The 27453-nt window shown below is 44.7% G+C and overlaps 3 protein-coding genes across 3 annotated transcripts; 1 reads left to right on the top strand and 2 right to left on the bottom strand.

Moving 5' to 3' along the window:
* Positions 1 to 1407: 1407 nt before the first annotated feature.
* On the bottom strand, positions 1408 to 12048 carry zdhhc8a (zDHHC palmitoyltransferase 8a). Its single transcript, XM_084572647.1, has 9 exons — positions 11725 to 12048; positions 6403 to 6528; positions 6172 to 6325; positions 4403 to 4575; positions 4021 to 4308; positions 3803 to 3932; positions 3570 to 3684; positions 2788 to 2900; positions 1408 to 2687 (listed from the first exon to the last, which is right to left on the bottom strand). Exons 1-9 carry the CDS (start codon positions 11826 to 11828, stop codon positions 1443 to 1445), a joined length of 2448 nt encoding a protein of 815 aa, XP_084428773.1. The 5' UTR covers positions 11829 to 12048; the 3' UTR covers positions 1408 to 1442.
* Positions 12049 to 13552: 1504 nt separating this feature from the next.
* ora5 (olfactory receptor class A related 5) lies at positions 13553 to 15300 on the top strand (the record flags this gene model as incomplete). The annotated part of the gene is made up of 1 exon (XM_084572435.1): positions 13553 to 15300. One exon carries the CDS (start codon positions 13553 to 13555, stop codon positions 14672 to 14674), a length of 1122 nt encoding a protein of 373 aa, XP_084428561.1. The 3' UTR covers positions 14675 to 15300.
* An 889-nt stretch (positions 15301 to 16189) lies between these two features.
* Positions 16190 to 27249, bottom strand: nup155 (nucleoporin 155). The gene is made up of 34 exons (XM_084572092.1): positions 26915 to 27249; positions 26636 to 26805; positions 25716 to 25853; positions 25486 to 25582; positions 25265 to 25335; positions 25093 to 25185; positions 24585 to 24848; positions 24418 to 24491; positions 24250 to 24341; positions 24053 to 24150; positions 23779 to 23946; positions 23587 to 23687; positions 23294 to 23464; positions 23084 to 23194; positions 22845 to 22939; positions 22665 to 22750; positions 22377 to 22518; positions 22207 to 22273; positions 22012 to 22127; positions 21759 to 21862; positions 21469 to 21602; positions 21111 to 21302; positions 20707 to 20845; positions 20483 to 20618; positions 20226 to 20379; positions 20028 to 20132; positions 19764 to 19918; positions 19236 to 19365; positions 19013 to 19126; positions 18791 to 18911; positions 18594 to 18704; positions 18152 to 18288; positions 17955 to 18061; positions 16190 to 17120 (listed from the first exon to the last, which is right to left on the bottom strand). Exons 2-34 carry the CDS (start codon positions 26775 to 26777, stop codon positions 16982 to 16984), a joined length of 4104 nt encoding a protein of 1367 aa, XP_084428218.1. The 5' UTR covers positions 26778 to 26805; positions 26915 to 27249; the 3' UTR covers positions 16190 to 16981.
* Between the last annotated feature and the right edge of the window lie 204 nt (positions 27250 to 27453).

The following is a 27453-nucleotide window of genomic DNA, read 5'->3' as shown; positions in this document are numbered from 1 at the left end:
ACATGCTCCACATCTTTTGTTGTCGGGTCTTCGACTGAGCCCGCACAAGAGAGCTGATTTTTGCATCCCGCTGAAATTTACCGGTCCGGCGAAAGATCTGCCACCTGCTGTAATTTATCCCCCGCAGTTTAAATCAGTCAAGCGCCCGTTCGAGCATTACCATCATATCTGCCCTTCTGTCTGCTATAAGGTCAAGTGCAACAATAACTCACGTGAAAAGCTGCCCTCAAAGTGTCAGGTGTGGTAGTTTATCGTCTAAACAAAAATACGTTGTTCTCTATTGGGGTTTGGGGTAATAAAAGTTGGAATTGTTGGAAATATTTTTGTCAAGGATTTATGAACCCGTTCTGAAACTGAAGGACAGAAGAGCAGACACTTACTAGATGCCTTATTTGACCCTTGTCAAACATTAAAAGAAGCACCTCACACTGATGTCTTTTCCTCTTCTGCATTCATTTTATCTTGATTTTAATGAAGTCCTTGTGGAATATAGGGCTTTTCACTGAGCCTGACTTAGACATCATGGTGGTTTCTGGCATTTTACACGCAACAGCATCATCTGCTGGATCTGAGTGCTTAACAGACACAACACCACCCTTTAAAAGTGTACACTAGAGGGTGCCATGTGCAAATCCAATGCACTGCAAATCCTGAGAAGCATTTCACTACACTGTTTAAACTCTCTTTTGCATAATAATTCAATTGTTTCCTGCAGTATCGCCATCACAGCTAAATAAATGTATGCATTTGTGTAAATGAGGCAGCTTTAGAAGACGATGAATAAGCGTGCTTATTCATCGTCTCCATCTCCATAAAGCTCATGGGCTAAAATTATCTCGTTGCAAGATCTTTCGGGCGAGATTGATAGCCAACATTATAATGCAATTTTCCCTTGTTTTCATCACATTCTTTCAGTCCCCCTGTGGAGTTGCCTTGTTCATGTCACACAATAACAAAAAAATAAAAAATAAAAGACATGAGTGGAAATTACAAAATAAGTTTATTCATATAAACAACTACAAAATTCTATTAAACCAGGGTTTATTCTCGACAGGAGATAAATTAGATGATGTGGTGTTACGCCGTTTCACAAAAGCAATATAAAAACACAAACAAACAGAGAATAAGTTAATCTTTGTTCTTTACACAGCGCTTCTGTTTTGACTGAGTTTATAGAGCTCCCTCTGTCTGTAAGAGGAGGCACGGCTATCCTGAGATTTTATTTTATATTTTTGTTTTCCATCAGTTCAACCTTCGACTACCTTGCATAAATAATGAAGTTTATACATTTCCGCGTATTGGATCTTTTTCCACACAGACACTTTCCCACGCAGGAAAGTCCCAAGTGGCCTCCTATTTACAAAAGACTGTGGAGCTGTGAGGACTGAGACTAACACTGCATAGATGATTCATTCACACCACCAGAAACACAGATTTTTTTTTTATTTCAGGGCTCCCAGCGTGACGGAGTCCTTCCCCTCGGAGGAGAATGGGAGGGAGGAGCGTTTTGTGGTGGCGTATGATGTGTATTGAGGGGTGGAAGTGGCGGAGGAGGATAAACGGGGTAAGGTGGATGTAGAGGAAGGGAGGGCTTGTGTCTGCCTCTCGGGAGGGCAGTAGGCCGGGGAGGATGACCTGCCCTTGCTCTGAAGGCTGCTGCTGCTGCTGCTCTGCAGAGGAGAGCTGGAGGTCTTTGGGCCGCGAGTCAGAGACGACGTGGAGGAGCTGGAGAGAGGCGAGGTCCTCATGCCGTAACCTATGATGCCCGTACTCATCAGGAACTCCCTGGAGCCGTAGGCCGGGGGAGTTGGTCCACGGGAGCCCGGAGGTCGAATGTTCTCTGGCGGTAGACTCCTCCTGCTGGGGATGTCATAGATCCCCACCTCTGGGCCGTAGAGCGCCTGGGATCTGGCTTGGAGGCGGAGCATCCTCTCCCTATCCTCCAGCTCCCGTCGCTCGTGAAGGGAAGCCATGATGGTTTTTGAGAAGTTGTCGTAGCGCGCAGCGGCGGACTTCGGCAGTGTCACGTCCTGCGCAATGAGATCCCTCAGGCTGTCTCGAAGACCGTCTCGCAGCACCACGCCTGGAGGGGGAATGTCTCGCGATGTTACGCTTTGGGATGCAAGGTCCCTCGGCATCAGCCCTTGAAAAGAAGGAGATGGGTCTCTTTGAATGAAGCCTTGGAACGAAGGGGAGGGATCCCTTGAGGTGAGACCCTGCAAAGAAGGTGAGGACTCTCGAGGCTGGGGAGACTGCCGGGTCACGCCCATGAACACAGGGCTGTAGGTGTGAGGAGGTGGCCTCTGCGCTGTCCCATCTGTGCCCATGGACATAAAGTGAGGGAGGTAGCTGACTGGAGGGGCCCCTCTCTGAGCCATGAACTGAGAGTCGGCGGGGTACACGAGGTGATCATAGGTGAGGCTGCTGTTGCTGCTGCTGCTGTGATTGGTCAGCAGGCTGGACGAACCCAAACCATCGGCGTGCATGGCAGGAAGCTGGGATTTGTTGCCGTGGCGACTGCTGTGCTTCAAGGTGAGAGAGCGGGAGTTGAGCTGCAGCGAGCTGGAGACCGAGCTGGTCTGGAAGGGAGGCTGGACGGGCAGGCCTCCTCTCGCGGGGCTTTCTCTAGACTGATGGCGGAAGTCGGGGCTTTGGTTGAGCCCTTGCTGATCTGACGTCTTCAGCAACTACCCAACACAGCACAAAACCAGACAGCATTCTCGGTCAGACACTGACCAAAACCAGGACTTGTATATTGAGGATCACACTAGTGAATTGAAAAGTCACCTGCTCTGGAGGAATGGGCGATGAACCTCTGGATATGGCCTCCAGGACAGGCCGTAGCTGTGGCACGGTGGGAATAGAAACAGGAATGATGGATTTGGTGTGATGTCCCATGTCTGGAAAAAAACAACAACTTGTGATTAATAGTAGTCAGAGGCAAATATACAGAAAGTATCTGCAAACACATCCCACGGTGACACCTTAAATGACAGATTTAGGGGATAGGGTGGCCAGCAATATACGCCGATCAGTCATAACATTAGGACCACCTCTCTAATATTGTGTAGGTCTCCCTTGTGCCTCCAAAACAGCTGTGACTCATCAGAGAATGGTCCTATTGGTTGAGGGGAGGGGCCTCTGTAGATCATCCCACACACACTTGATCAGTTTGGGATCTAGAGAATTTGGAGGCCAGGTCAACACCTTGTGCCGTTTTTCATGCTTTTTTAGTTGTTCCTAAAGCATTTGTGTGTGTGCCTGTGTCAGGCTGCATCCTGCTGGGGATGGCTGCTGCTATTATGGAGTGTCATTGCTATGGGGTGGGGGTGCCTGGTCTGGTCTAGGTGGGTGGTACATGTCTAAGTAACATCCACACGAATGCCAGGTCAAAGCATTTTAAAAGCTAAATCACTCCCTTTACCACATAACTCCTCTTATCTGGCGATTAATACACATTTGGTGCGTGTGAGTGATCAAAATATTCCCGTAAGAGTATGCTGTGACAATACTGCTGCGGTTCTCTGTCTCGTTATCACAGGACAATGGCGTGTGTCCTTCTACTGTACCATCCACAGCAGCCACTTGGCTTTTCAGCAGGCCGTGTTCTGGTTTGGGAGGCAGCGGTGGTGGAGTCCTCGCTTGTTTGATGTCCGACAGCTCGACAGCTCCTGTTGAGTTTCGCTGGTAGGGGGTCAAGAAGAACAAAAAAAAGACATGAGAGACATATCATTTCACATGACTTGACTGGTGAGGTCACTATCCTTTACACGACGTGCGAGAAATGTTTTTATAGATGTACTTTATTTTGCAGATCCCGTATCTGTATCCCGTTGTCCCTGCCTTTCACGGGCATCTGTCGGTCAGTCTCTGGCCTGAGGAACGGAGGCTGAACATGGATGACTGTCTTCTTGCGGGATCTTTCTGTGTACCTGGCGTCCCGGCACAGACGGAGACAGAAAAAATGTCAGCCGACAGTTGTTTCCAACAGTACTGAAGATGAAATGAAATGCGTCTTACTTTGGAGAAATAGGACTGCACACCAGATACTCAAGGTTGTTACAGCAACCTCGAGTAAAAGGATTGACTCCTCCTTGAAACTTCCCTGTCACCTTTGGGAGCACGAAGAGATGTGTTTTAACCTTTTTTTTTATTAATTCCACTTCTTGACTGTGGTTAAGTATCCAGAAGAAAATCAAACTGACTTGTTCATTGGTGGTGCGTCCTCTGGATACCAGATACAAGTGGAATCCAGTGAGACCCAGGACGGGGATAAGAAACAACCCGGATATGCTGATCACTACCAGACTGGAAACACTGATAAGGAAAGCACGGTATAAATCAGAGAATCATTCACATGTGTTAAACACAGATGTGTTTGAGTGTTTTTCTTAAAGGATACGTGACGGTGCAGTGCAGCTTCCACAACTCGTCCATGTGGTGCAGGACGTATATGAGGCCAAATGTGAAGATGGCGATCATGTGAAACGTCAGCGAGAGCAGAAACAGAAAGAAGTAGCGGTAGTTTCGCCTCCCGATGCAGTTGTTCACCCACGGACAGTGATGGTCAAAGTCCTGTGAAAAGAATTGCGGAAAACACATTATTATATAATCAAGTATACTGCCTGGCCAAAAAAAAGTCGCCACCTGGATTTAACTAAGTAAATAGGTACGAGCCTCGTATTGGATAATTACTGCATGGGTGATTATCTTTCAGCTGGCAACAAGTTATTTAACCCCAACTGATGCAATGTGTAGCTTCTCATTTCTTAAACAACCATGTCGAAAGACGCGTCCTGTGGTCGTGGTAAAGATGTTAGTCTGTTTGAGAAGGGTCAAATCATTGGCATGCATCAAGCAGAGAAAACATCTAAGGAGATTACAGAAACTACTAAAACTGGGTTAAGAACTGTCCAACGCGTTATTAAAAACGGGAAGGATAGTGAGGAACCATCGTCTTCCAGGAAGAAATGTGGTCGGAAAAAAAATCCTGATTGATCGTGTGGTGAAATCAAATTGAAGAAACAACAGTAGAACTCAGGGCTATGTTAAATAGTGAAAGTAAGAGCATTTCCACACGTACAATGTGAAGGGAACCCAAGGGATTGGGGCTGAACAGCTGTGTAACCTTAAGAAAATCACTAATCAGTGAGGCTAACTGGAAAAAAAGGCTTCAATTTGCTAGGGAGCATAAAGATTGGACTCTGGAGCAATGGAAGAAGGTCATGTGGTCTGATGAGTCCAGATTTACCCTGTTCCAGAGTGATGGGGGCATCAGGGTAAGAAGAGAGGCAGATGAAGTGATGTACCCATCATGCCTAGTGCCTACCGTACAAGCCTGTGGGGGCAGTGCTATGATCTAGGGTTGCTGCAGTTGCTCAGGTCTAGGTTCAGCAACATTATGTGCCCAAAGAATGAGTTCAGCTGACTACCTGAATATACTGAATCACCAGATTATTCCATCAATGGATTTTTTCTTCCCTGATGTTCACGAGTATATTCCAAGATGACAACGCCAGGATTCATGGGGCTCAGATTGTGAAAGAGTGGTTCAGGGAGCATGAGACGTCATTTTCACACATGGATTGGCCACCACAGAGTCCAGACCTTAACCCCATTGTGCAGTGGTCAGACTCCCCCATCATCAGTACAAGATCTTGGTGAAAAATGAATGCAACACTGGATGGAAATAAATCTAGTGACATTGCAGGTGCTTATCGAAACAATGCCACAGCGAGCACATGCTGCAATCAAAGCTAAAGGTGCGTGTGACCTTTTTTATTTGGTGGCGACTTTTTTTTTGGCCAGGCAGCGTACTTGTCGGTAACTTGTGGAATATCCACCGCTTTCTAAATACTCTTTGTTCTGAGCCCTTTTTCAAATTGTATTTCTACTGACAAAGGATCTGAGGAAAGGATTAACCTGATTAATGAGCTCTCTCTCTCTCCCTCATTCACCGTCTATCCACCGTTCACCCTGCAGAAATCCCCTTTATATTGATTTTCTCCCCACACACTCACCACATATTTTCTCCTTTGATCCGACCTTTCGGGCCTTCAATTTAAGTTTTTCACTCAGTTTAAATTCCCCCAACACATTTGTTTTACCTGGACTCTCTTACTTGTGAAGCTTTTCTTACTCACTGCGTCTCGAGTGTGTCCACGCACTCACCTCCACACAGTGGTCACAGACGCTGCAGTGGGAGCAGCGCGGGGGTCTGTAGAAGTGGCACGACGCGCACCACTTCATCCGCACCTGGACGCCCCTCACGTCCACGTTCTTGTACAGCGGAGCGCGGAACTCATCGTCCTTGTCTTCATCCTCACTGGCTGAAGGGAAAAGTAAATAAACAGTGTGAAAAATGTGCTGAAATAACATCACAATCGTCATCCGTTAGACTACTGACCCATCGGGAGCACGCCGGCATCCATGAAGGTTGCCATGGTGAAGTTGGCCAGCACAAAGAGGAAAAGGATGGCGCAGCATGGCGGCACAGCAGGGCAGACGGTCACAGCCAGCCACGGGCATCTGTGTACACACACACACACAAACATGGGAGGAAAAAAAAACAAAAAAAAACATGAATATATATACTCTCTGTGCTTGTGTTCATTCACAGCAGAGCTCCTGATGTAAATACATGGTTTTGAAGCCTCGCACGTATCCATCCCTTGGAGGTTGAGGTTAACGCAAAATCACCTCCACCACCACAGAGATTTCAAGGGATCATCTTGATCCCATTTATTCTGATTGGAGAAGTGGATTCCAAAAGTAATTGTTTACAGGGAAGGATAAGCATGTATAAGAGCGTGTTCACCAGCGCCCACAACAAGGGATTAAATAAGGGTGGGGGGGGATTGTTTCTCTTTGCAGAATCTTCCTGGATCCTGCTGTAGAGGCAAGACGCCTTCGTATCTGTGCCATCTTTTATTATCTTTTATTGTCCGTCAAAAGTTTCAGCGTGGATATGCCAAATGTGCTTGTTTTGTGTGAACAAGACAAAGAAATTGATTTTATAATAGAGTGAAACACAGAAAAGATGCACGCTCCGGACGTATGAGTCCAAATAAACCCAATTTCAAACCTTAGACAGGGTCACAGGTTTAATCCATCAGGTTGTCACATTAAAGAATGACCAGTGATCATAATACATAGTCAAACAGTCATCTTTTTAATAAATGTATGTCAAGTTGGACCATTTATCTCTTTAATAACCTTATATGAACTCTCAGCACTAAAAAAAAACTAATGTGCACCTATTTTTTTATAAGAATTTTGATCTGAGTCTCCTGTCGTATAAAATAGAACCGCTAAAAAATAGGAAACTACGACTTCCAGTAACTATCAAGTTCTTGTATGTGAGTGGACATGCTGAATTATACCAAACGGGTGAGCTATTATACGTCTGTACTATGTGAGATTAGTGGGAGGAGCAGTTTAATCAGGTTACAGTGGTAGACAGAGAGAGAGAGAAAAAAGATTCACTGGATTAATTCGAACAGTGTTTGATTGAACATCACTTACTGTATTTAACCTATATACTGCGCGGGAATTTTACTGTGTCTGTTTCAGTAGAGACTAAAATATCAGGCTACCAGGAAAATGCAAAACCGGGTAGATAAGACCTCACGAACAAGTCTGCATATGTGAGGGATTAAACCCAAAGTCGTGAAAGTAAAAAGACCCTTTTTTTTTTTTTTTTCTTCATTTATGGACTTCATCCCTGTGCAGCTTCAATCCCCAAACCCCCGGGCTGGTTTTTAGCCGGTTGGGGGAGGGGGTCTCCACCCCAGAGGAACGCCTGCTGATGCTGCGCCAGCTGCAAACCCAGTAATCCCTGGATTATGACCTCTGGATTACAGACCATTTCAGCCAGTACGGCGCATTGTGGACTCCTCACATTAGATGCTAAACAGACAGCGCGTAGTCAAGGTTAACCACGTAGCACGATGCTATATGATATATACCATGAGATAATCCAATTGATTGGCAACTGGAAGAATACAGCTGCAGAACGCTCCCGCTCATTCCAGTCGCGGCCCTTGTTCGGCAGATAAGTGCCGGAAAATGGGACATTTCTCTGCAGACATTTCTCTTGTGTCAGCACAAGGAAATTATTCTAATCTTAAAATGTGACAATATGTAATAAAAAGATTAAGGAGCATAACATGATCCCACCTTCAGCCCTCTTTCCCGCTCTTGAGGATTTGTGTCCAAGTTTTTCCCACTAAGTGTGCTCATGTTTGACATGCGCTTACACCGTCACAGCTGATCAGTTCCATTAAGTCGTGTAACTCAAGCTGGTAAATTATTATTATAAAATATGTTTAAAAGCTCAAATGAAGCCCACTAAAAGAGGGATTACCTCTTTTACCTCTTTATTGTTAAAATATTATGACAAGCTGAACGTTTATTTCCCCTTTTCTGCCTTAAAATATATAAAACTGGAGCAGATTACGGCGTGGAGGCCTCGGCGCGGACGGCGGACCTTTGCCATTGGTCTGAGACCATCTGGACGGCGGGGAGAGACAGTTCATTACACTGCAGCGCGGAGAGACAAGCCTCCACCTAATGAAACGGCCCGGGCAGAGCTCTATTAAATCACACAGCGCAGTAAGCTGCTCTGCAATCTGCACGCCGCCCCTCATCCCCGCAGTGGGTCAGTGGCACGGCAGACGCCGCACTGTCGGTCGAGCTCAACGCTGACGGGAGCCAGGACTCCTTGTGTAAAAATGCTGCCACAGTTACACAAATGACATCACCGCCATGTGATGGGTACGATATCAGATAAAGGTAGCACCACAGAAAACACCGGCCATGGACGAATGCCTACACTCTCCATGTGCTCACAATGTTGTCCAAGCTTTTGCACACAGTCTGTTTCATCCACCTTTCCCCTTTCATGTTCTCTGTGTGTATCATCTAATTATTATAAGAGGGAAAAATTGCAGATAAGAAACATAATTGCAATGGGTTTTGATTTGACTTTTACTTTTGATGCATGCAAATAGGCCATTTAAGCTTTAAGCTTGTAGATATTTTAGTATTATTTAAATGTTTTCTTTTAAATGCACACACTTCCTCTGATAGTTTAACTCCTTTAATCAGGAACAATTATTCCCTCAAAGGTTTTGCTGCTACAACCTAACTTGCTCTGGAATGACCATTAGCTAACGGAGGCTAACGGTGGCTAACGGTAGCCACATTTAGACACAGTACAATGCAGTGCAATTGCTAACCTTGCTAACCTGTGCACAATGTGTAAATATTAGCATTAGCACATACAACTTTACTGCAACTGCCACACAATATACAGTACGCGTGCAGGATTTTTAGGATATGTCGAGCTGCCGTTTCCACAATAGGAGGCAACACGGCTCGCTCAGTACAATCAACATTTTCTCCATCTGTGCAGAGCGGGACATAACACAATTAACAAGGGGATTTTTATTATTTTTTTGCTCTTTCTCGTGTCCGTGATCTTCGACTCGCCCGAGTTGAACAATGCGCCAAACCATAAGCGCTAACCCAAACAGAAGTTCACGGTCAGGGGAACAAAAGGAGGAAACCGGCGGCTGATGAATTTTTATCAGAGAAAGGAAAACAACAACAGAAAAGCCCCCTGCGAATCTAAAGGTCACTCTTTAACTCCAGTCGCTACCAATGCTGTACAGAGCTGCTGGAACTGATGAGCGCGTGGAAATTAGCAGAGGAAATTGGCTTTATATATGTGATACGCCTGCAGGGCTTAGATGTTTAGACGGATTTTTATACTAACTAGTTAAAATAAAGGTTAAAAGAAACTCTGGCATAGCAGAGGCATGAGAGTATAATACTAGAAGGATGAAGGCCCTGGCATTTCTTAACTACTGTTCTGTGCGTCTCCATGATTCACAGAAACCAGGGTAAAGGCCACGATGATGTTATGGCTGATGACATGCAACATCCATGTGACTCCATGAAGGGGCTGAACAGAGCACGGCTCCTCACCATCTCTGCATTTCAAGGAAGGAAGTCACTCCAGCTGGAGAAATACGCAAGATAAGGCTGACATGAATGGCAGAGGGAACAAATAAACGAGACAGAGGAATGTTTAAGATAGTCGCATGAGCCAGATTATGAGGTTTTGATCGTTTCGTCCATAGATCAAGATGCTGGGACGCATGGAGACGCGGTGATCAAAAGATTTCAAGCTCTGTTCTGCAGGGATGTGTTCATTTTAAAACGTGTCTATGTGAAAAGGTCAGCTCAAACGCAGTTCTATAAGAAGCGGAATCATCGGTCGTTGGCTCAATCATCTGGAGCCATCCCAGTTTTGCTGGTTTAGCACCGCAATCCCAATTAAGTAGTCTCTTTTCAATCTATCATGTCAGTGGGTCATTGATTTTTCTTTCTTCTTCTTCCTCCTCTCACTGGAGTTCATCTGAGATTCTCAACCTTTTTTCTGGCCAATGAACTTGTCTCTATGTCCCAGAGGTCTCAGCCCTGCAGTGATTAGACTGCCACGGTGACATACTTTGGTATTCTCACACTGAGAGGCTTGGATTAAAAAGACGTGGATTAAAATTATTACAGATTAAGTCATTTTTTATGATAAAAGCACAATAAATAACTATAAATCACAACATCAGAGTGCAAAGTTTTCATTTAAGCTTGGCAAAAGGAAACCTTAATACGCTTTTTCAAGGGAATTAAAGGGAATAAGAAAAGCACAAGGTGCCCCCGCGTTGAGAACAAATGGATATCCACAAACAGCTGATTGTGAACTCAAAGATTCCAGGCTCAGATTTCCCAGATGGGGGGATCACATGTCACCCTAATCCCATACCTCCAATCTGGTGTCAGATTCCAGTGGAAACGGTGCACGGCTGGAGAATACAGGAGAAACTAGGGCAGATATGGCTACAGGGGTCAAGGGTCAGCTAGCTGGCATTGAGCTGATGAGGTGGGAGCCTTCCTTCGGCGAATCAATACCGGATAAGAGGAGTTTTTCATGTTAAAATATGATTATTTAAACAGCAGCGCGCTTGTTTCTTTACATAAATAAACGCCACAAACCTTTAGTCTCCGTCTAAATTGGATTCTCTGGGTATTCTGGGATATTCCGTTTAATCTTGGCTTTTCGACCTACTACTATCTCTTGCTTTCCTCCCAAATAGGTCAACATAAGAGGGCTAAAATTAACTTCTCCAACACTTCCAACCAAACGCCGCGCTGGAACCCGAATTTCAATCAGGATGTGTGATCAGATCAAACCAGGCAGTGAGTTTTCAGAGCCTTTCCACGCTGTGCGCGTTTGATCTCCCTTCAACTAAATTTATGGCACATATGGGTCATAGTGACACGTTGGTACATGCCAGTTGTGGATGGCTTATGGCCTAAACTGTGCTTACTCCGAGTCCTCCGGGTGACACCGGGCAGGCACCCAGTCCGGCACCTAACTGCCTGCCAACCAGGTCAGATGTTGGCCGCCCCTGGTGGGTTTGACAGGAGAGTGAGACTCTGCTGCTTTAAGGCTGATTCAAGCAGATTTTTAAAAAATGAATTTTGGATTTAAACTAACAATTAAAAAAATAGAATAAACCTAGGGTCAGTATTTGATTAAAATAGGATCAGAGTTGAATTTATGAAAGACATATTTTAAAGTGAATGAATGGACTGACAGAGGAGCTTTCCAATCAGTGCACGCCACCAGCTTTTTCCCCACCACTTGCTCGCACTTACGTGAAGACGAAGAACAGGGAGGTAGAGCCGACCAGGAGGCAGGCGGCCGTGCACACCGGGATGAAGGCGCTGGGCTTCAGCGAGTCTGCGCCGCTGGCGGGCATCCTGTCCTCTCCGCGCTCATCCGCGTCTCATACCAAATACCAAAGCGACGGCAAACGCGCCGCGAAAGTGCTTCCCTGCGTGTGTGCGCGCGTCGGACAAAGAGCCTCACGAATCGCAGACCGCTGAAAAACCATAATAAACAGTGACGAGGAAAGCGTTTTTAAAAGCCCAAAAGAAATAAAAAATAAAAAAACCCCGCGGGCACCGCTGCTCACTCCTGCATCTCGTCGCGTCTGTCCCGGCAGGCAGAGGCAGGCGCACAGATGCCGCCTCTGGTGGTGCCTTTACTCATGAATGACGTGAGGCACCACTACACTGAGACCACTGCTGTCATCTGATCAGCAGCTTCTTCTTTAAATCGAAGCATTTCCTGTCTTCTAAGTTCCTCCACAATTGACGACCATGCACCGCTATTGCGCATCTTAAAGTGAGCTTTTAAAACGGCTCCAGTGAATAGTAGTTACAGCCCATCAAGAAATATTTTTACGGTTTTGAACCTGCTTCTTTACATATAGTTAATAAATTAATTCCCAAGCTTTTAATATTGACAACTTAGGGGAAATTCCAGGAGGACATTTGCTTTGTCTTTGGAGCTTTTAATTCACCAGGAACCAGGATCTATCACTAGACCTCTAAACAGGTTTGAAGTGGGAGGAAAATCAAACCAATCAAAGTTTACAGCAACACTTGACTTGTATTATTTATTTATTACAATATTATTTTTGCATTCATTAATACCCAAGCCATAGACGTTTAAACGCAAGAGTAATATAAATTCTAAAAGAAGATATTAAAATGTTAAATTGAAGACAAAATTTAGAAACTGAGGAGAACTTAGAAGAGAAGAATTAGGAAATGACTTGTCATTAATAATGCTTCTACTTACTGTTGTGCCACTGTTTATAAATGAAAAAGTACTTCAGGTCTGGCTGACATTAGACACAAAGTCCAGAAATGTACAAGGGGAATAAATACGGTGACATTTAGTCTTTGTTAATTTTCTAAATATGGGAATCTTTTGGACCTGGCATTCATGTGGATGTTACTTAGACATGTACCACCCACCTAAATAAGACCAAGTACCCTCACCCCATAGCAATGACACTTCTTGATGGCAGCAGTCATCCCCAGCAGGATGCAGCCTGATACAGACACAAACACAAAAACGCTTTAGGAACAACTAAAAAAAACATGAAGAACAGCACAAGGTGTTGACCTGGCCTCCAAATTCACTAGATCCCAAAGTATCTGTGGGATGATCCACAGAGGCCCCCTCCCCTCAACCCATAGGACCCAAATGCCCCCCCACTAACAACATTTTGTTACCAGACACCACAGGACACCCTCAGAAGGCCCATGTCCATTCTCTGATGAGCCACAACTGTTTTGGAGGCACAAGGGAGACCTACACAATATTAGGAAGGTGGTCATAATGTTATGAGATCACTGGGTGAAGTCTTGTAACATTATGTGTATAATTTATCAGAGGTCTCAGTAGCTCTTCACACAATCTAGCGTTTGCTTAGTCAGGGAAAGAAAGATCCAGCTCCATCTCAGTGGGATTACATGATGAAGGCTCCACGAGAGTCTCCACAGTGCGACTGGGCTGGGCTTCTTCTACTTCTCTATAAATGTCAAACGACCAAAGCATCCTTTCCGCATTGCGAGCTCCAGTGAGGCTGCAGCACCACTTCTTTCATCTGTCGCCTGATCTTTTGAAACGATGGATGCGGAAGAGCTGATTGAATCCATCGTCAGAGCGCTCATGTTCTTAGCGGGGATCCTGGGGAACAACTGGCTGGCTATATGCTCCCTGCCCGGCCAGAAATCTGGCCTCCGCACTAATGAGGTGCTTTTCATCAACCTGGCCATCTCCAACCTCATCACCAACTACCTCGTGGACCTGCCCGACACCATCGCAGACTTTGCCGGACACTGGTTCCTGGGAGAAACCTTCTGCGGCGTGTTCCGTTTTTGCGCCGACCTCTCTGAAACCAGCAGCATCTTCACCACCCTCTTCATCTGCGCTTACTGGTACCAGAAGCTGGTGGGCTCCCTGAAACGTGGAGGCGCGCCGGTGAAGCTGGACAGCCTGCGTCTCGTGGGCTGTCTGCTGGCCGGGAGCTGGACGGTGGCTTTGGTCTTCAGCATCCCACACTTTTTCTTTGTCAAAGTGGAGGGTGTAAACGAGAGCAAGGCGGACTGCATAGATGTCTTCCCGAGTGCTGTGGCCAGGCAAACCTATGAGATCATTTATCTGACCGTGGCCAACGCTCTCCCTGTCGCTGGGATTGTGTTTGCCAGCGTCCAGATCGTCATCACTCTTCTCCAGAATCAGCGACGCATACGGGGTCACAGCAACCCTGATCCAACAAAGGAGGTGGTTAAAGAGGACAAGAGTTTGGAGAACACAAACGACGACAAATCAGTCAGCGTTGTTTCTGTTCCAGGTGGCTCTAAAGATTTCAAAGATTCCAACGTTTATACAGGTGTGCCTGCTTCTTCCTGTCCGAACCAAGAGCCTCACACCTCTCCCCTCAACAAGGAAACAGACGCAGACTGCCAAGCCGGAGCTCAACCAAATCCATCAAAGCCCGGCCAGGCGCCTCCCAAGCCCAGTCCCAACTCGGGCACTCAGGTGAGGGCAGCCAAGAGCGTGGTGGCTGTAGCCAGCGTGGTCGTGGTCTGCTGGGTGACTCATTTGCTCCTGCGCATCACCAGCAACATCCAGACTTCAGACATAGTGGTCGAGGTGGCCAGCTACATCGCGGCCTCCTACACCTGCATCATTCCCTACATATTCCTGTACGGAGTGAAAAAACTTTCCTGCTCGTGCAAAAGATAGAAATGCATACTTCACGTCCAGCCTCTGGCCGTTGTTGTTCCTCTAGTCAAGTTCAACTGATCCCGAAACGTCTCCTGCTGTCTAACACATTGCTGCCCTGGTGTTTTATTTGTATGTGCTGCTGCTGCATTACCAAAACTGGGTCCAGCTCTGTCAAAATAGACCCTTTGATAAATATATTCTGTTAAAGTCTTGTTGTATGTGATCCAGGCCATGTTATATCCAAAAAACAAAGCTGAAACAGGGGTCAGGACTTGTAGGGCTTCTTGCAAATGTTTTGCCACTCATCTTAGTGGTGTTACACGCTGTATCTCTAAAGGTAAGGCCTTCATTAAAGCTGTCAGGCACACTCGGTACACATGTAAGTAAATATTTTGAAGGCTTTGCATGGAGTTATCACTAAACCTTTCAGAGATCTTCAGGACCTCTTGGCTGAGTCTTGCAAGGACTGAAAATTAAATGTGAAGCAGTCAGTTTTATCTTTCCATTTTAGTGTTTGAAGTGTATCAGAAGCTATTGGCGAAGGTCTACCCAACATCTGCAACCGCTTGTCGTGTAGAGCAGGGGTCTTCAACGTTTTCCAGGCCAAGGATCCCCAAACTAATGGAGCAGGGACCCCCTTACTTATGTATATGTGTATTTTAGAGGGTTGCAGGAAATGGAGCATGTCTCCTGTTCATCACAGGGCTAAGACAGCACAATGACGCTCATATGCAAAACTACAGCCAGTTTAGAAAGAAAAGCACAAGGATGGTCGGCAGGTTTAAAGCTGAACCCCTTCTATTGTTGTTAAAATGTTTTATCAGCTCTTTTCCTATCAGAGAAACTGCATTATAGATATAAAATAAATGTAATGTGCAGTGTCGCTTTCCATCGTATCCAATTGGTTTCTGATTAATTCAGTTTTTGACTCTCCAACTAAGAAATTTAACATCAAAATCAAACCCTGTATTTAATAAAGGGAAACGCATAGCGATGTGTTGCTACCCACATTGTGGATTTTAAAACGACAAACCTAAATTAAAAGAAGCTTAAAGCAACAATTATGCAACTACTTAATGCGCATCTTTAATATATTATTTGTACTAAGGGTATTTTGAGTGGGACAATAATGCTATAATTCAAAATGTGCAGATGAAACTGTGATATTGAAAAGGGTGGGACCTGCTAAAAGCAACATATTTTTTTAAATTGGTAAATGCGCACTCCGTCATTGACATAAATCAACCTCTGCATCAGGTCAGAGTTATTTTATTTTCCACAAGGCCAAAGATTAAATATAATTGTGTACCAGAGCACGTAGCTAATTGCAGACCTTTAGCAATTACTGCCTTGTGGGTGATGACGCTAACAAACCATGAGCGCTGTTTGAATTAAAGATAATTACATAAACAGTGTCACATTATCAGAACGGAGCAATTTCATGTCCCTTTCTGCTGATAGCAAACAAAAACACTAGACTGTCTAGTTCACAGATAATTTGCGTCGTGTTTTCAAAAGATTCTCACACACAAACAGTTTTTTATTTCTTTATATATAAAAAAAGTTTTTTTTTTTAAGGATCTCACAAAAGAATCACAAACGCACTCATAAACAACGGCCCGGGTGAATTTGCCACACAAGTTAGACGACGGCTCACCGTAAAATGACACCACGTCAATTTTTAAGTGTTAAGTGAATGACCTTTGGCGGAAGAGGGGACGTCCCAGCCAAGTAATGTACATAATTACAACACTAAACTGTTTGTTTGGAGGCAGTAGTAGAAATCATTCTTCCGTCATGAAAAGGCTCGAGTTAGGTATATTTACAAACTGTATTCATATGAAAATATTCCAAAAATGGCCACAAAACAAGTGCATTTCAATATTTGAAAACATTACAATGTGAAATTCTGATTTCATGTTGGGTTTTTTTCCTCCAAGAAACACAGGTAATTTAATATCTTGCCATTTTCAGATGTCCCACAGCTATTTGCACACAAGGCAAATAACTAAAAATGTCTTTTTGTGTCAAAAGTTAAATTTGAGCATAATGTTCAGACTAACAAAATCTATCAAATAAGTTATAAAAGCTGTCTCATCATCACACCTAATTTTAACCGGACGACTTTCATCTGCTCCCTCTGTCCCTTAACAACGAGCCTGTGCCAAGCTGCAACATCTGGCTGAAGACAACACTGCAGAACACAGACACCCCAGTGTTGGGCTCGCTGACGACGTAATCACACTTTTAATCAGCTAAGGCCAACAGTGCAAGATCCAGAAGTCACCTGTCCCTCGTCCCGGATGGAGAATGTCATTAGTAAAGTCAGTGGAGTTTCTCCAGCTTCGCCTGCAGAGACTTGAAGTGGCCGATGGTTTGCTGAAGGGCCGCGTTAGGGCTCAGAGACTGCAGCTCCACCAGGTATCCGCAGATGTTGTCGAGACACACGTTAGTAAACCGGCGTCTGTAAAAGATGAAAAATAAACCTTATTCTTGGTTCATAGATTTCAATTTATTTACTTAATTGTAAACGAAAAAAATTCTTTAGTTGCTGTAGTTTTCTCTTCTGTCCATATTGACAGTGTTTCCTTGATGGGATCAGCTGTAGTCACACAAAGAGTAGGGTTTGTACTAATAAGGGCATAACTTTAATATATGTTCACTAATTATAGATGCTTCGTACAAGCTTTAGCTTCATCCCTTGACATGGGGCAGTCTACACCGATCAGGCATAACATTATGACCACCTGGTGCTTCTCCATCGCCGCAATTTTTGAATTGATTGTTTTGGATCAACAAAGAATCGTCAAGGTTAACTGAGGATTTTGTTTGGAGATGCAGACATTTGTATGACTCGTGTTCGGCAAAAGTTTCAGTCGCCACTGCTGCAAGTGAAGCAGGAAGTAGAAACAGAAATTAACCTGACTGGCAAAAAAAGACACAGCGCCGACTAACGTTTGGGTGGCGTTGTTACAGAGCGAACCGGACTGACGAGCGTACAAGTATAAATGGCTCGCACCTGCATAGGCTACGTGCATAGTAACATCCACATGAATGCCAGGTCCAAAAGTTTCCCAGCAGAACGTTAAATTCTCATAAGACGGTCAATGTTATTCACATCTATTGTCAGTGGTCATAATATTGTGGCTGATCTGGGTTTATTGCTCATTAACACTTTAGTAAGCGACACACTGGGTGATGCATGCAGCATAAGGGGTCACAGGGATTTTAGACTTGTACTAATCTCAGCACCACAGCGGCCACTACAGGCCAGCAGAAGAACGACGACGGTGATTACCTGTCATAGGTGGGCACTCTGCTGGGGTCGTCCACGTATCCAGAGAGAAGCACGTGAATGCACTCCACCAAATGCAGAGGTTTCCTCAGCCGCTGCCAGCAGGGATCCTACAGAAAACACAGAGGCAGGTGATGGATGAGAATCAGTGAGGCAATTTAGTCCTGAATTAGAACAAATTCTGAGATTGAGGCGCGTACCCGAGTTTTGAAGAGTTGGTCATAGACCTCCAGGAGACGTGGAAGCTGCACGCCAATCTCCTGCATGGTGGAAGTCACGAACCCCACATCCCAGTTCAGTCGGCAAACCTCCTGCTCCAGGAACTTCACGAGGAACTCTACAATCACCAGAGACATGCCATTAACACTGCACACTCAGCAACTTGTACACTGCTGGGGACATGACTGATAAACTGCACACATGCAAGCACAGGGGATTTATATAAAATGAAACACTGCAGACGGGTCTGAGCACGTCTGAGGATAATTCAACAATTACCTAAAGCACCTGCATCATACATCACTTGCCCTCCAGAGACGTGTTGACATAAATGACATAATTACATAATTATATTACTTTGCTCAAAACTTGCACACGGCAAGCTGGAAAATGCAGCCCAGACTGAATATAATTACAGCCTACCCAGTGGGAAATATCGTGGAGTTCCAGCGTAAATCTTTCCCAGGGACACCAGCTTGAGATTGAGAGACCTCATCCTGTCAACAGGACTCATGGCCACGGAGTCTCCCAGTTCTGAAAGACGTAAACACAGGGTCAGTGACATATAATGATCACTGAAGCAGCGGGCGTGCCTGGGCAAACTGAGACCGTTCACTCACCTTTCTCCAAGATCTCCTGCCACAACGAGTGCACCAGGATTGGATCAGAGTGTCCTGCGCAGTGAATGATGGCCAGCTTGCACTCTGACAACTTGAAATGGTCAGCAAACTCCCCGTAGAGCTGCACAAGATCACAAATACTTTTAAATGTGCAATAAAATATAAAATCTTAATCCATCACCGTTAAATTATTTATAATCCCTAAACTACTTTTGATGTTACCTTCGTGATATCCATGAGCTCGGAGTCCAGCTGAGAGATGACGTTTTTCACCGAGGGATGATGGGAGTACTGTCTGATCAGGGTTTCCTGAATCTGGACTTGGATACGCACGAGCTAGAAGACGGGGAGCAGGACAAACGGAAAATGAGCGAATTTCGTCTTTATTTTCAGTCTGAATTTCATGGAATAGATTTCTCTCAAGGGATCGCCACAGTGTAGGTACCTCCATCTTTTCCTCCAGCTCGTGGAGGAACTCTCCGTCAGAGGCCTGAGCTGAGATGCAGGACGAGCTCTTAGCAGACAGGATGGCTCGGGCGATGTACTCCAAACGCTGCTTCAGAGAGATCTCAGTGCTGCAACGATTGGGGAACAAACAGGGTAGTGTTTTAAAATCGTGTATGCAAGTATATGCGGTAAACAGGATTTGCTTAAAGAGTAACTTGAAATGGACACTAGTACTCTATTAATAATCTCAATAAAAGCAGAATAAACCAGATTAAAAGGAATTTTCAAACAGATTAAGAGGAGTACAGTGAACATTTTGATAATCTGTTCAATAGAAACATATTAGCCCCTAATAACCATATAAATCAGCTAGGGGTGCAGGCTGGATCTGAACCTGCACCATTGCTTTGAGGGCTGTGGTCCATGTACATAGTCTGACTCTTTAGTCAGAATGATTTCAAACGTATTAAAGAAATATCATCCACGTAAACATGGCTCGTGTTATTTTCTCGCCATGTGTCCTAACCTGTGCATGTCAGCGAGACGGGCCAGGACGTGAGCTGCTTTGCCGAAGTTCCGATTCTTCTCGTAGTAGCGCCACAAGAGGTCCATGTTATGAACCTTGCTCTGGTCCTGCTTGATCATGTGCATCAGATGTTCTTCCAAGTATGGAGAATTCACCTGGATGACAGATTAAAGTAACACGATTTATAAATTATTTGCATAATTAAGCAGAAAACACTACAGAAATCATTTTCTAATCTAAATTGTTTTCAGAAAAACACGATACCTCTAGCAGCTTGTCCGTCAGGTCGGCCTGAATCAGCCAGTTGTACAGAGCAATGTGAAACAGCTCATCCTGAGACCTCTGGGCCAGACCAAGCATCTGCTCAAACTGCAGCGGGACAAAGAGATTTTCATTAGAAATGCAGATCACGTTCACCGCAGCGGAAAGAGATAAGCGTCAACTGTCCCCCTTCTTACTCACATGGGCTGTAGCTTCCTCGTTGCTGAGCATGTTGGGGTCAGAGGTCATGACAGGAGGGCCGGGCTGCTTAGGGACGCTGGGGGATTGAGGAGCAGCTTTGCTCTGGTTCACCAGCTCCTGCATGGTGTCTGAGATGCACTGATAACACGAAAGTCTGCAACGGGGAAAAAAAGGGAAAAAGGACGGATGGAAAAATGATGACGACTGCAACAGCTGTATCTCTTGCAGGTGATTACTTTATTTCCTGGTGTTTCTACCTTTCCTGGAAGGCCTGCTGTCCCACTCTGTCCTCCTCGGGCTCTCCGTTCTTGTAGTAGTGGGGCCCCAGCCTCTGTGGATCCTTCTTGTCTGCTGCTGTGAGGCACAACTCAAGGATCCCCTCGTAGAAACGCACTAAGAAGTTAAACAGCATTAGTAAAAAAAAAATACTGTAGCGAAAAATAAAAACAGAGAGAGTGGAGGCGTTTTACACGTTCCCTACCTTGCCTGTACTGGGAGCAGACAAGTGGGAGGTCTGTGTGCTGACTGATCTGTTGGTAGAGCCGTAAAGACTCTCTCAGGGTCCTCTCTTTATCAAGTTTATTCTGGACCTGCTTAGAGCTCTGCAGCAACTCATTAGCCTGAGTGGGGGACAAAAGTAAATTCAGTGGTGAGACACATAAATCAATGAGCGTGGATCAATAACCTTTTAGTACAAGATCTTGTTGCTCCAAAAATGATCTTGAAGATTACGTGAAAATGAACGTGAAACCAAGACAGAGACATCAATAAGATTAAAATGCGACACCCACAAACTATGGTAAATGTTATTATACAATTTATAACACTTCTAGTAGGGTAGTTTTTGCCTTGAAGGAGGACTTCAAAATAGAAGAGTGAAGGTACCTTGGAGCAAACACTGTCGTCGCTGCTGTACAAGAGGGGACAGAGGTCCCGCATGTGATTGCTGATAGCATCCACAGAGGCATTATCTTTGATGTAGACATTAATGAGTCCTGTGATGAGCGCTCCAGATAGCTCCTTGCCGCGGATCACAACATCCTTAAAACTCGCTCCCTTCATCTGTTCCTGAAAATCCTGTAAACAAAAAATAATTAAAAAAAAGGCAGAACTTGCAATCAGCACTCCTGGAACAAGAGGGAACACACATTGCTCATCAGGTTTTTGGCAGAAAACAAAGGCTACGCTGCAGAAACATCTGTTTGCCAGGTAGATGAAGTGTCTGTGCTCTCATGTGCTGTACCTTTGGCAGCTCAGACATAATGAGGCTAAACTGATGATCACAGAGAAGCTTCCACAGGGCCAGAGTCTGATAAGAGCGATGCACCAACTGCTGGATGGCCTGCAGGGACACTTTCTCATAGACCTGAGCCTTGGCTGGAAACAGAGACAGAAACACAAAGAGACACTCAGACATCACTAAAAATGAGTAAAGATAAACACAATTAAATCAAAGACAAAACTCAAACATTTATACTGATTTAACTTCAAAACAAATCCCAGAAAATATCTAAATCTGTCCTCATAACTCACTGTGATATTTCCTCTGGAGTTCTTGCTGAACCTGCTGAGAGCTGGCTCCATCAGGACGCATAAATCCCAGCAGTCTCTGCTGCAGGTTGGCAGGAGAGGTAAAGCTAACAGGGAGCAGAACAGATGTTAAACCAAAGCAGATCTGGATCATGTTTTTGTAGACTACAAACGTGCATATACAGGAAACACTCACAGTGGCAGTAAACACCAATTAATTCAATGAAATATAAGCAAGTAGAGGTGGATATCTTACCTCGCAGCACCAAGAGAGGAGGGACTGAACTGAGAGTTTTTATCGAGGAACTCCTTCAAACCGAAGAGCTCAAGGAGGACAGACTCCAGATCAAATGATCCAACGCTGCTTTCCAACTATAGGGACAAAAAAAAATAAGTGTTAGCTTTTCATGATTAGCATCAACTTAAAAACTGCTGTAATTAAGCTACTTACAATGCTGACAGTCTGATTTCCTTTGCTCATGGTTTTCTCTACGGCAAGGCTCCCATCCCAAATATTTCTGTAATAAGTATGTCAAGAGAGTAAGAACACCATCATCGAATGTCAGCATTCAGGGCTCTGACCTAGAAAAAAATTGACAAATGACGACGGGATTTACTTACCCAAGGATGCGAGCAAAGTAAACGCAGATGCCGTTGTGTTTTCCAGAGAAGATCACCTCTGGGCCGGCTGACATGGGTGTGATGGGGGCAGATCCAGAATGCATCTGTGCAAAGGGTGTGGCCAGTGCTGGGGGTATAATGCCTGATGGGGGCAAGATGTTTGTTTGGTTTTGTTTATTTGCACAGACACGGTTCAAGTGTATGTGGATTTACACTGTGTCACAGAAGGCTGACATGCTTGGTTTTGATTCCACAAGCCAGGCGACAACAAGATATCGGCTCATTTACCTGGTGCTGGAGAGCTCATCACAGGTCCAACTGTGCTGGGGGAAGACATGGCTGCAGGGAATCTCATCTGTGCTTCTCCTCCATATCTGATTACAACAGAAAAGGAAGAATTAATTTAGTTTGTGTACCGTGTGAACGAGCGTAAATGTGTACCTGTATGTATAAATATTGTTATCTGACCTGAAGAAGGCTCTGGTGGCCCACTGCGAAACCTCTCGGTCGGCAGAAGAAGAGGAACACGCCAGGATCAGCGCTGTAGCACAAGCCTGCTCCTCCTGCACAGAACAAGAGTGTGAGAAAGATGCCTGAATTAATCCTGTGTTTGTGCGTCACACGGGCTGCCAGCCTTGTAGCCTAAACCACGCTTGTGTGTCGTGCACAAGTTTAAGGCTACAAGCGGTGAGTGTCATGACTTGTACCCTGTGCAGCTTGAAGAAGCGTTCGATCTCTTCGCTTTCTCCTCCAGCACAGCTCACTAGCAGGTGACGGAGCTGGTCCACTGGTCGTAGTTTTTGAAAGATGTGACTCCCCTGTTGCAGGACAAAGTCTACACTTTAGAAAAAAAAATGCTTTCGCACAAGATTAAGTTCTGTGTATGCAACGTGGCGAGTCATGACTGCAGTCTTAACCTTTGCAGAGAGAAGGACAAACTTCTGTGGCGGAATATTGTGCTGCTGGACGACCACGGGTGAATCAGTGATGGGGATCTGCTCCATATTAAGAGGGGTAAAAATCTTGCCTGGCCTCTCTTCATTAATGGCACAAAGAGCCCAAGAGTGTCCATCCACATTGGACATCATCTGCAACACAATAAAGAATAAAGAGAGGCGTTCTGCAGGGGTTTTCTTCTCACATGTGGTTCCAAGCTACACAGATTTAAATTTTGATTGATCTCTTTATTGTGTGCTTCTTATGTCCAAACCTGCGTCTCCATTAAGGGTTTCTTGAAGGGGAAGGAGTCATGGTTGATGCACCACAGAATATCACTATCTTCCGTCTCAGAAGCAGCCATTAGGAGAACACCTGAAAGATTAAAATATGTATTAAAGGTAGCTGATACACTGAAGGGCAGTGAGCAGAACGCTGAAAACAAAGTGTATCCGACTCCCATTACCTTTGCTGTGTAGTGCTTTATGGACCTTTGAAGGCTTTTGCAGTGTAGAGGAGGCAGAAAACCCAGGAGGCAGACGGACATGGACCAAAGCTAGAAGGCTGGGTCGAACTGGAATATGCTTTTGGTGCATAAGAGCAAAAGGTGTGGTGCTGAAGTAGAGACGCACACCTGCAGAAAGGGAGTATCAGTATAAGCAACCATAATAAGTGAACAGATATGATATAACCCAACATGTACACTATTATTTCTTTATGTTATCATTACAGGGTTTTACCTGCATGAGTGACAGCAAGCAGGTGGCAGTCCGAGGACTCTGATTTGTCAATCACAGAAATCTGGACGATGGGTTTGAAGACAGAACGATCTATTGTCCTAGAAATGGAGGGGAGAAGAAAAGACTCTTACAACCCTGTGGGAATTATTAACACGTTTAAAAGAAACGCATTTGAAGTTCGTCAAACTCAAACATGCCTGGCGATGTTTCCAGCAGCTGCAACTATGGAATTCTGGGACATTGTCGCCACACGACTCATGCCCTGTCCGTCAGCACCCAGGTCATACACCTGAAAAACAGACGGATCATTTCAGCTCACTGATGATCCCTACAAATGTAAATGTGATCTCGATATGATGCCATACCTGCAGAACACCTTTCTCGGAACGTGTGAAGAGTGTGTTGCGAGAGTTATCAATTGCAATCTGTACAATGGGATCTGTGGTGGAGGAAGACAACAACAGGTAAATGCAAAGTTTAACCTCATCAAGGACACGTTTCACTCCACGTGGAAATGCTTCCATCTCCTTACCGTCTTCAGAGAACGAGAACTGGAGCACAGAGGGGACGAGGAAGGACAGAGAGCTTTTGGAGTGGTTGATTTTCCTGCAACGTTGGCTCAGCCAGCCTGCCTCGGCCTGGTAAGCGATCTCGTAGAGGCAGCCGTCCTTTCCTGCCATAAAGATGCGTCCCAGGTCAGTGGAGGTGATGGACAGGATGTAGGTGTTGTCAGTGGGGATGGAGAACAAGGGGTCTGGTAGCAGCTGCATCCCACCAGACATGCTGTCATTCAGGCCTATAGCAAGAGACACACAAATATGATCCATTTAAATCAATACAAGCACATGGAGATATAATTAGTTCCACCTTGATGCCCATACAAGTGTTATCATGCAGAGTCTGAACTACGTCCACAACACTTGCAATAAGGCAGTGCTTTCATGCATCAGCTGTAATTCTCACATTTGTCTTCCTAGCTGATGAATATCAGGCACTTGCTTGTGCATATAGGACAATGTTACTTGGAACTTAAGACTCACCAGCTTGGCTTTTGGGGAAACTGAGTCCGAGGATCACTACGTCCACAGAAGTGGCCAATACTAAAAGGTAGTGAATGTGTGGCTGCAAAATCCCTGAAAAGATAAAAACACAACTTATAAGCATTACTTAAACAAAACAAAACATCTACATAGACTGAGTGGTTAGACATACCCTGCTTTGGTTTCACTAGGCCCACTGCCAGGATAGTTTCAATCAGGCCATCAAAATAGGCCACATCTCCTCTGCAAGGCACAAAGCAGAGAAAAATAAAATAACAGTCTCGACTTTAAGTTTATGGGGACGGGTAACAATGTAAAGGTTATTACTAATAACACATTTAAATGCACTGTGTGTGCACATCAGTTGCCATAAAAACTAAAAAAAGTACACACCCATCTTCGTAATTCCACATGAAGATGTCATTATCGATTGTAAGCCAGGCTCGAGAGATCTCAGGAAAAACTCCCATCATGCAGTTAAACTGCATATCTATGAAATGGTTAAGCAGAAATTTCTCAAAAAAAGGAGCAATGAAGTCATCATTTTGCCGTATATCTAAAGGAAACCTTCGGATCCACCCGAGAGAAATTAATTTGTTTTCCCTGAATGATCAAAAGGATACGACTGAACTGCTCCACCAGCTCAGGTGGAAGAGGGACTCGGCGGACCGCGCTGACCTCAGGGAGGTTTGGCACGCTTAGTAAACCCGGTCCCTGGAGGGGGTAGTCCATGTCTGACACTCCGGAGAGGGACGGCATATCTATCAACAGAATCGAGAAAAAGAGTCAAGTCTTGTGTTATCAAAGCCTGCGTATGCTGATATAATTTAATTCCCTTGTATACAAACATATTCCTTAAACTTACAAAGAGTGTGAAATGTAAAAGGGTCTTAACGTCACAAGAATATAATGTTCCCAGACTAATATTTAGCCTAACTAATATAGAAAACATTTTCATTTGAAGTTTTTCTGCACATGATTCACTGTACTGTGCAGGAGTGCAATAATTTAAGAGCGACTTTGAAGCCTTGTATGCATAGTAGCAGGCTTTCAAGAAAGATCTCGGCATGGCAGATCTTGCATGTTGTGTATGTCAAGTAGGAAGTGATGCAGCGAGGATTGCACTCCTGCATTCAGCGAAGTTTGTTTTGGGCAATTAAAAGATAGTGTGCATTTCTTTTTTTGATGTGGTCGGTACAGAGGTTAGATTCTGATTCAAATCCGCAGGACAGGAGTTCATACCTTCACCTATTACCATCCTATTACAGGTTTTATTATTCACAGTTCACAAGTGTTTAAGTTGTATCACTTTTGTTGAATTACAGTTACATTTGGCACCTTTAACTAAGCTTGAAGTGTCTAATATCTTTGTACAAAAACATGTAAAGATTTAAGTCAAATCCCACTTTGACACTTGCTTTTATCTACACATCATCCAGCCTCCCTACTTTTTTCCTACCACTGCAGTTTTCCATGTCACCCTATTGTAAACACACACACAGCTTGGTAGCCAATGCCAGGTCTTTCCGAGGCCAGGACTCACTGTGTGCGGGGACACCGAGCAGCTCTGACAGGTCAGGAAAGCACCGGTCCTCCTGGAGGTGTCTGTCAATCTGCCGGGCTGAGTTCTCCAGCGCTTCGGCGAGTGCAGCTGCGGGGCTGCTGGGTCCAGCGGTGGACGGCATGGCTGCTGGTCAACCACCGCTGACTTCTCTGAAAGGAAAACATTTCAACTCAATTTAAACAACAACAACAGCGCCAGTGGTAGTTGGCTAAATGCCATCAGTGAATAACGGTTAAATATAAACCAGCAAAAACTCACATCTTTAACGTGTTGGGGTTCAGTGCGAGCCAATGTTAGCAAGTTGATACAACGCCGGTTAGCTGCCTAGCTGCTAGCATTGAGACCGTATTATTTAGCATGCAAGCTAACTGCTAGCCAAGTGCGAAAATAAAGACTTTTAAAGTGAATTTGTTGCCTTAGCCGAGTGAAAGGATTCCGCGTGGCACTGAGTTATTTGGCTAACAACTTGTGCTGACCAGTTCAGTTGCAAAATTTAAAATAATAGAGCCAGCACACAGATTCAACTAACAGCCCGCCAACCTCATGCAGGGGCAGAGAAAGGTTTTTTTTTCCGGTAAAGCGTCACGGGCTTCTTCTTCTTCGCCTCTAATTTCCCGCAGACTGAGCCAAGTGAATCATTGTGCTGCCACCTACCGGTCAGTGTAATAGCGTGTATAAAATTGGCTATAAACACTTGAACAAGGCACCAAGTATATTCAAATTAAACACAATTTCAATAAATAAAACAGCCAATAAACGTCAATTGAATTAGTACTATACCTTTCACTTGTATTATG

This window comes from Chelon labrosus (genome assembly GCF_963514085.1).
Source record: "Chelon labrosus genome assembly, chromosome: 22".
Taxonomy (NCBI): Eukaryota; Metazoa; Chordata; class Actinopteri; order Mugiliformes; family Mugilidae; genus Chelon; species Chelon labrosus.
Note: the sequence above shows the minus strand (reverse complement) of the source record. Positions and strands in the feature narration are given on the sequence as shown.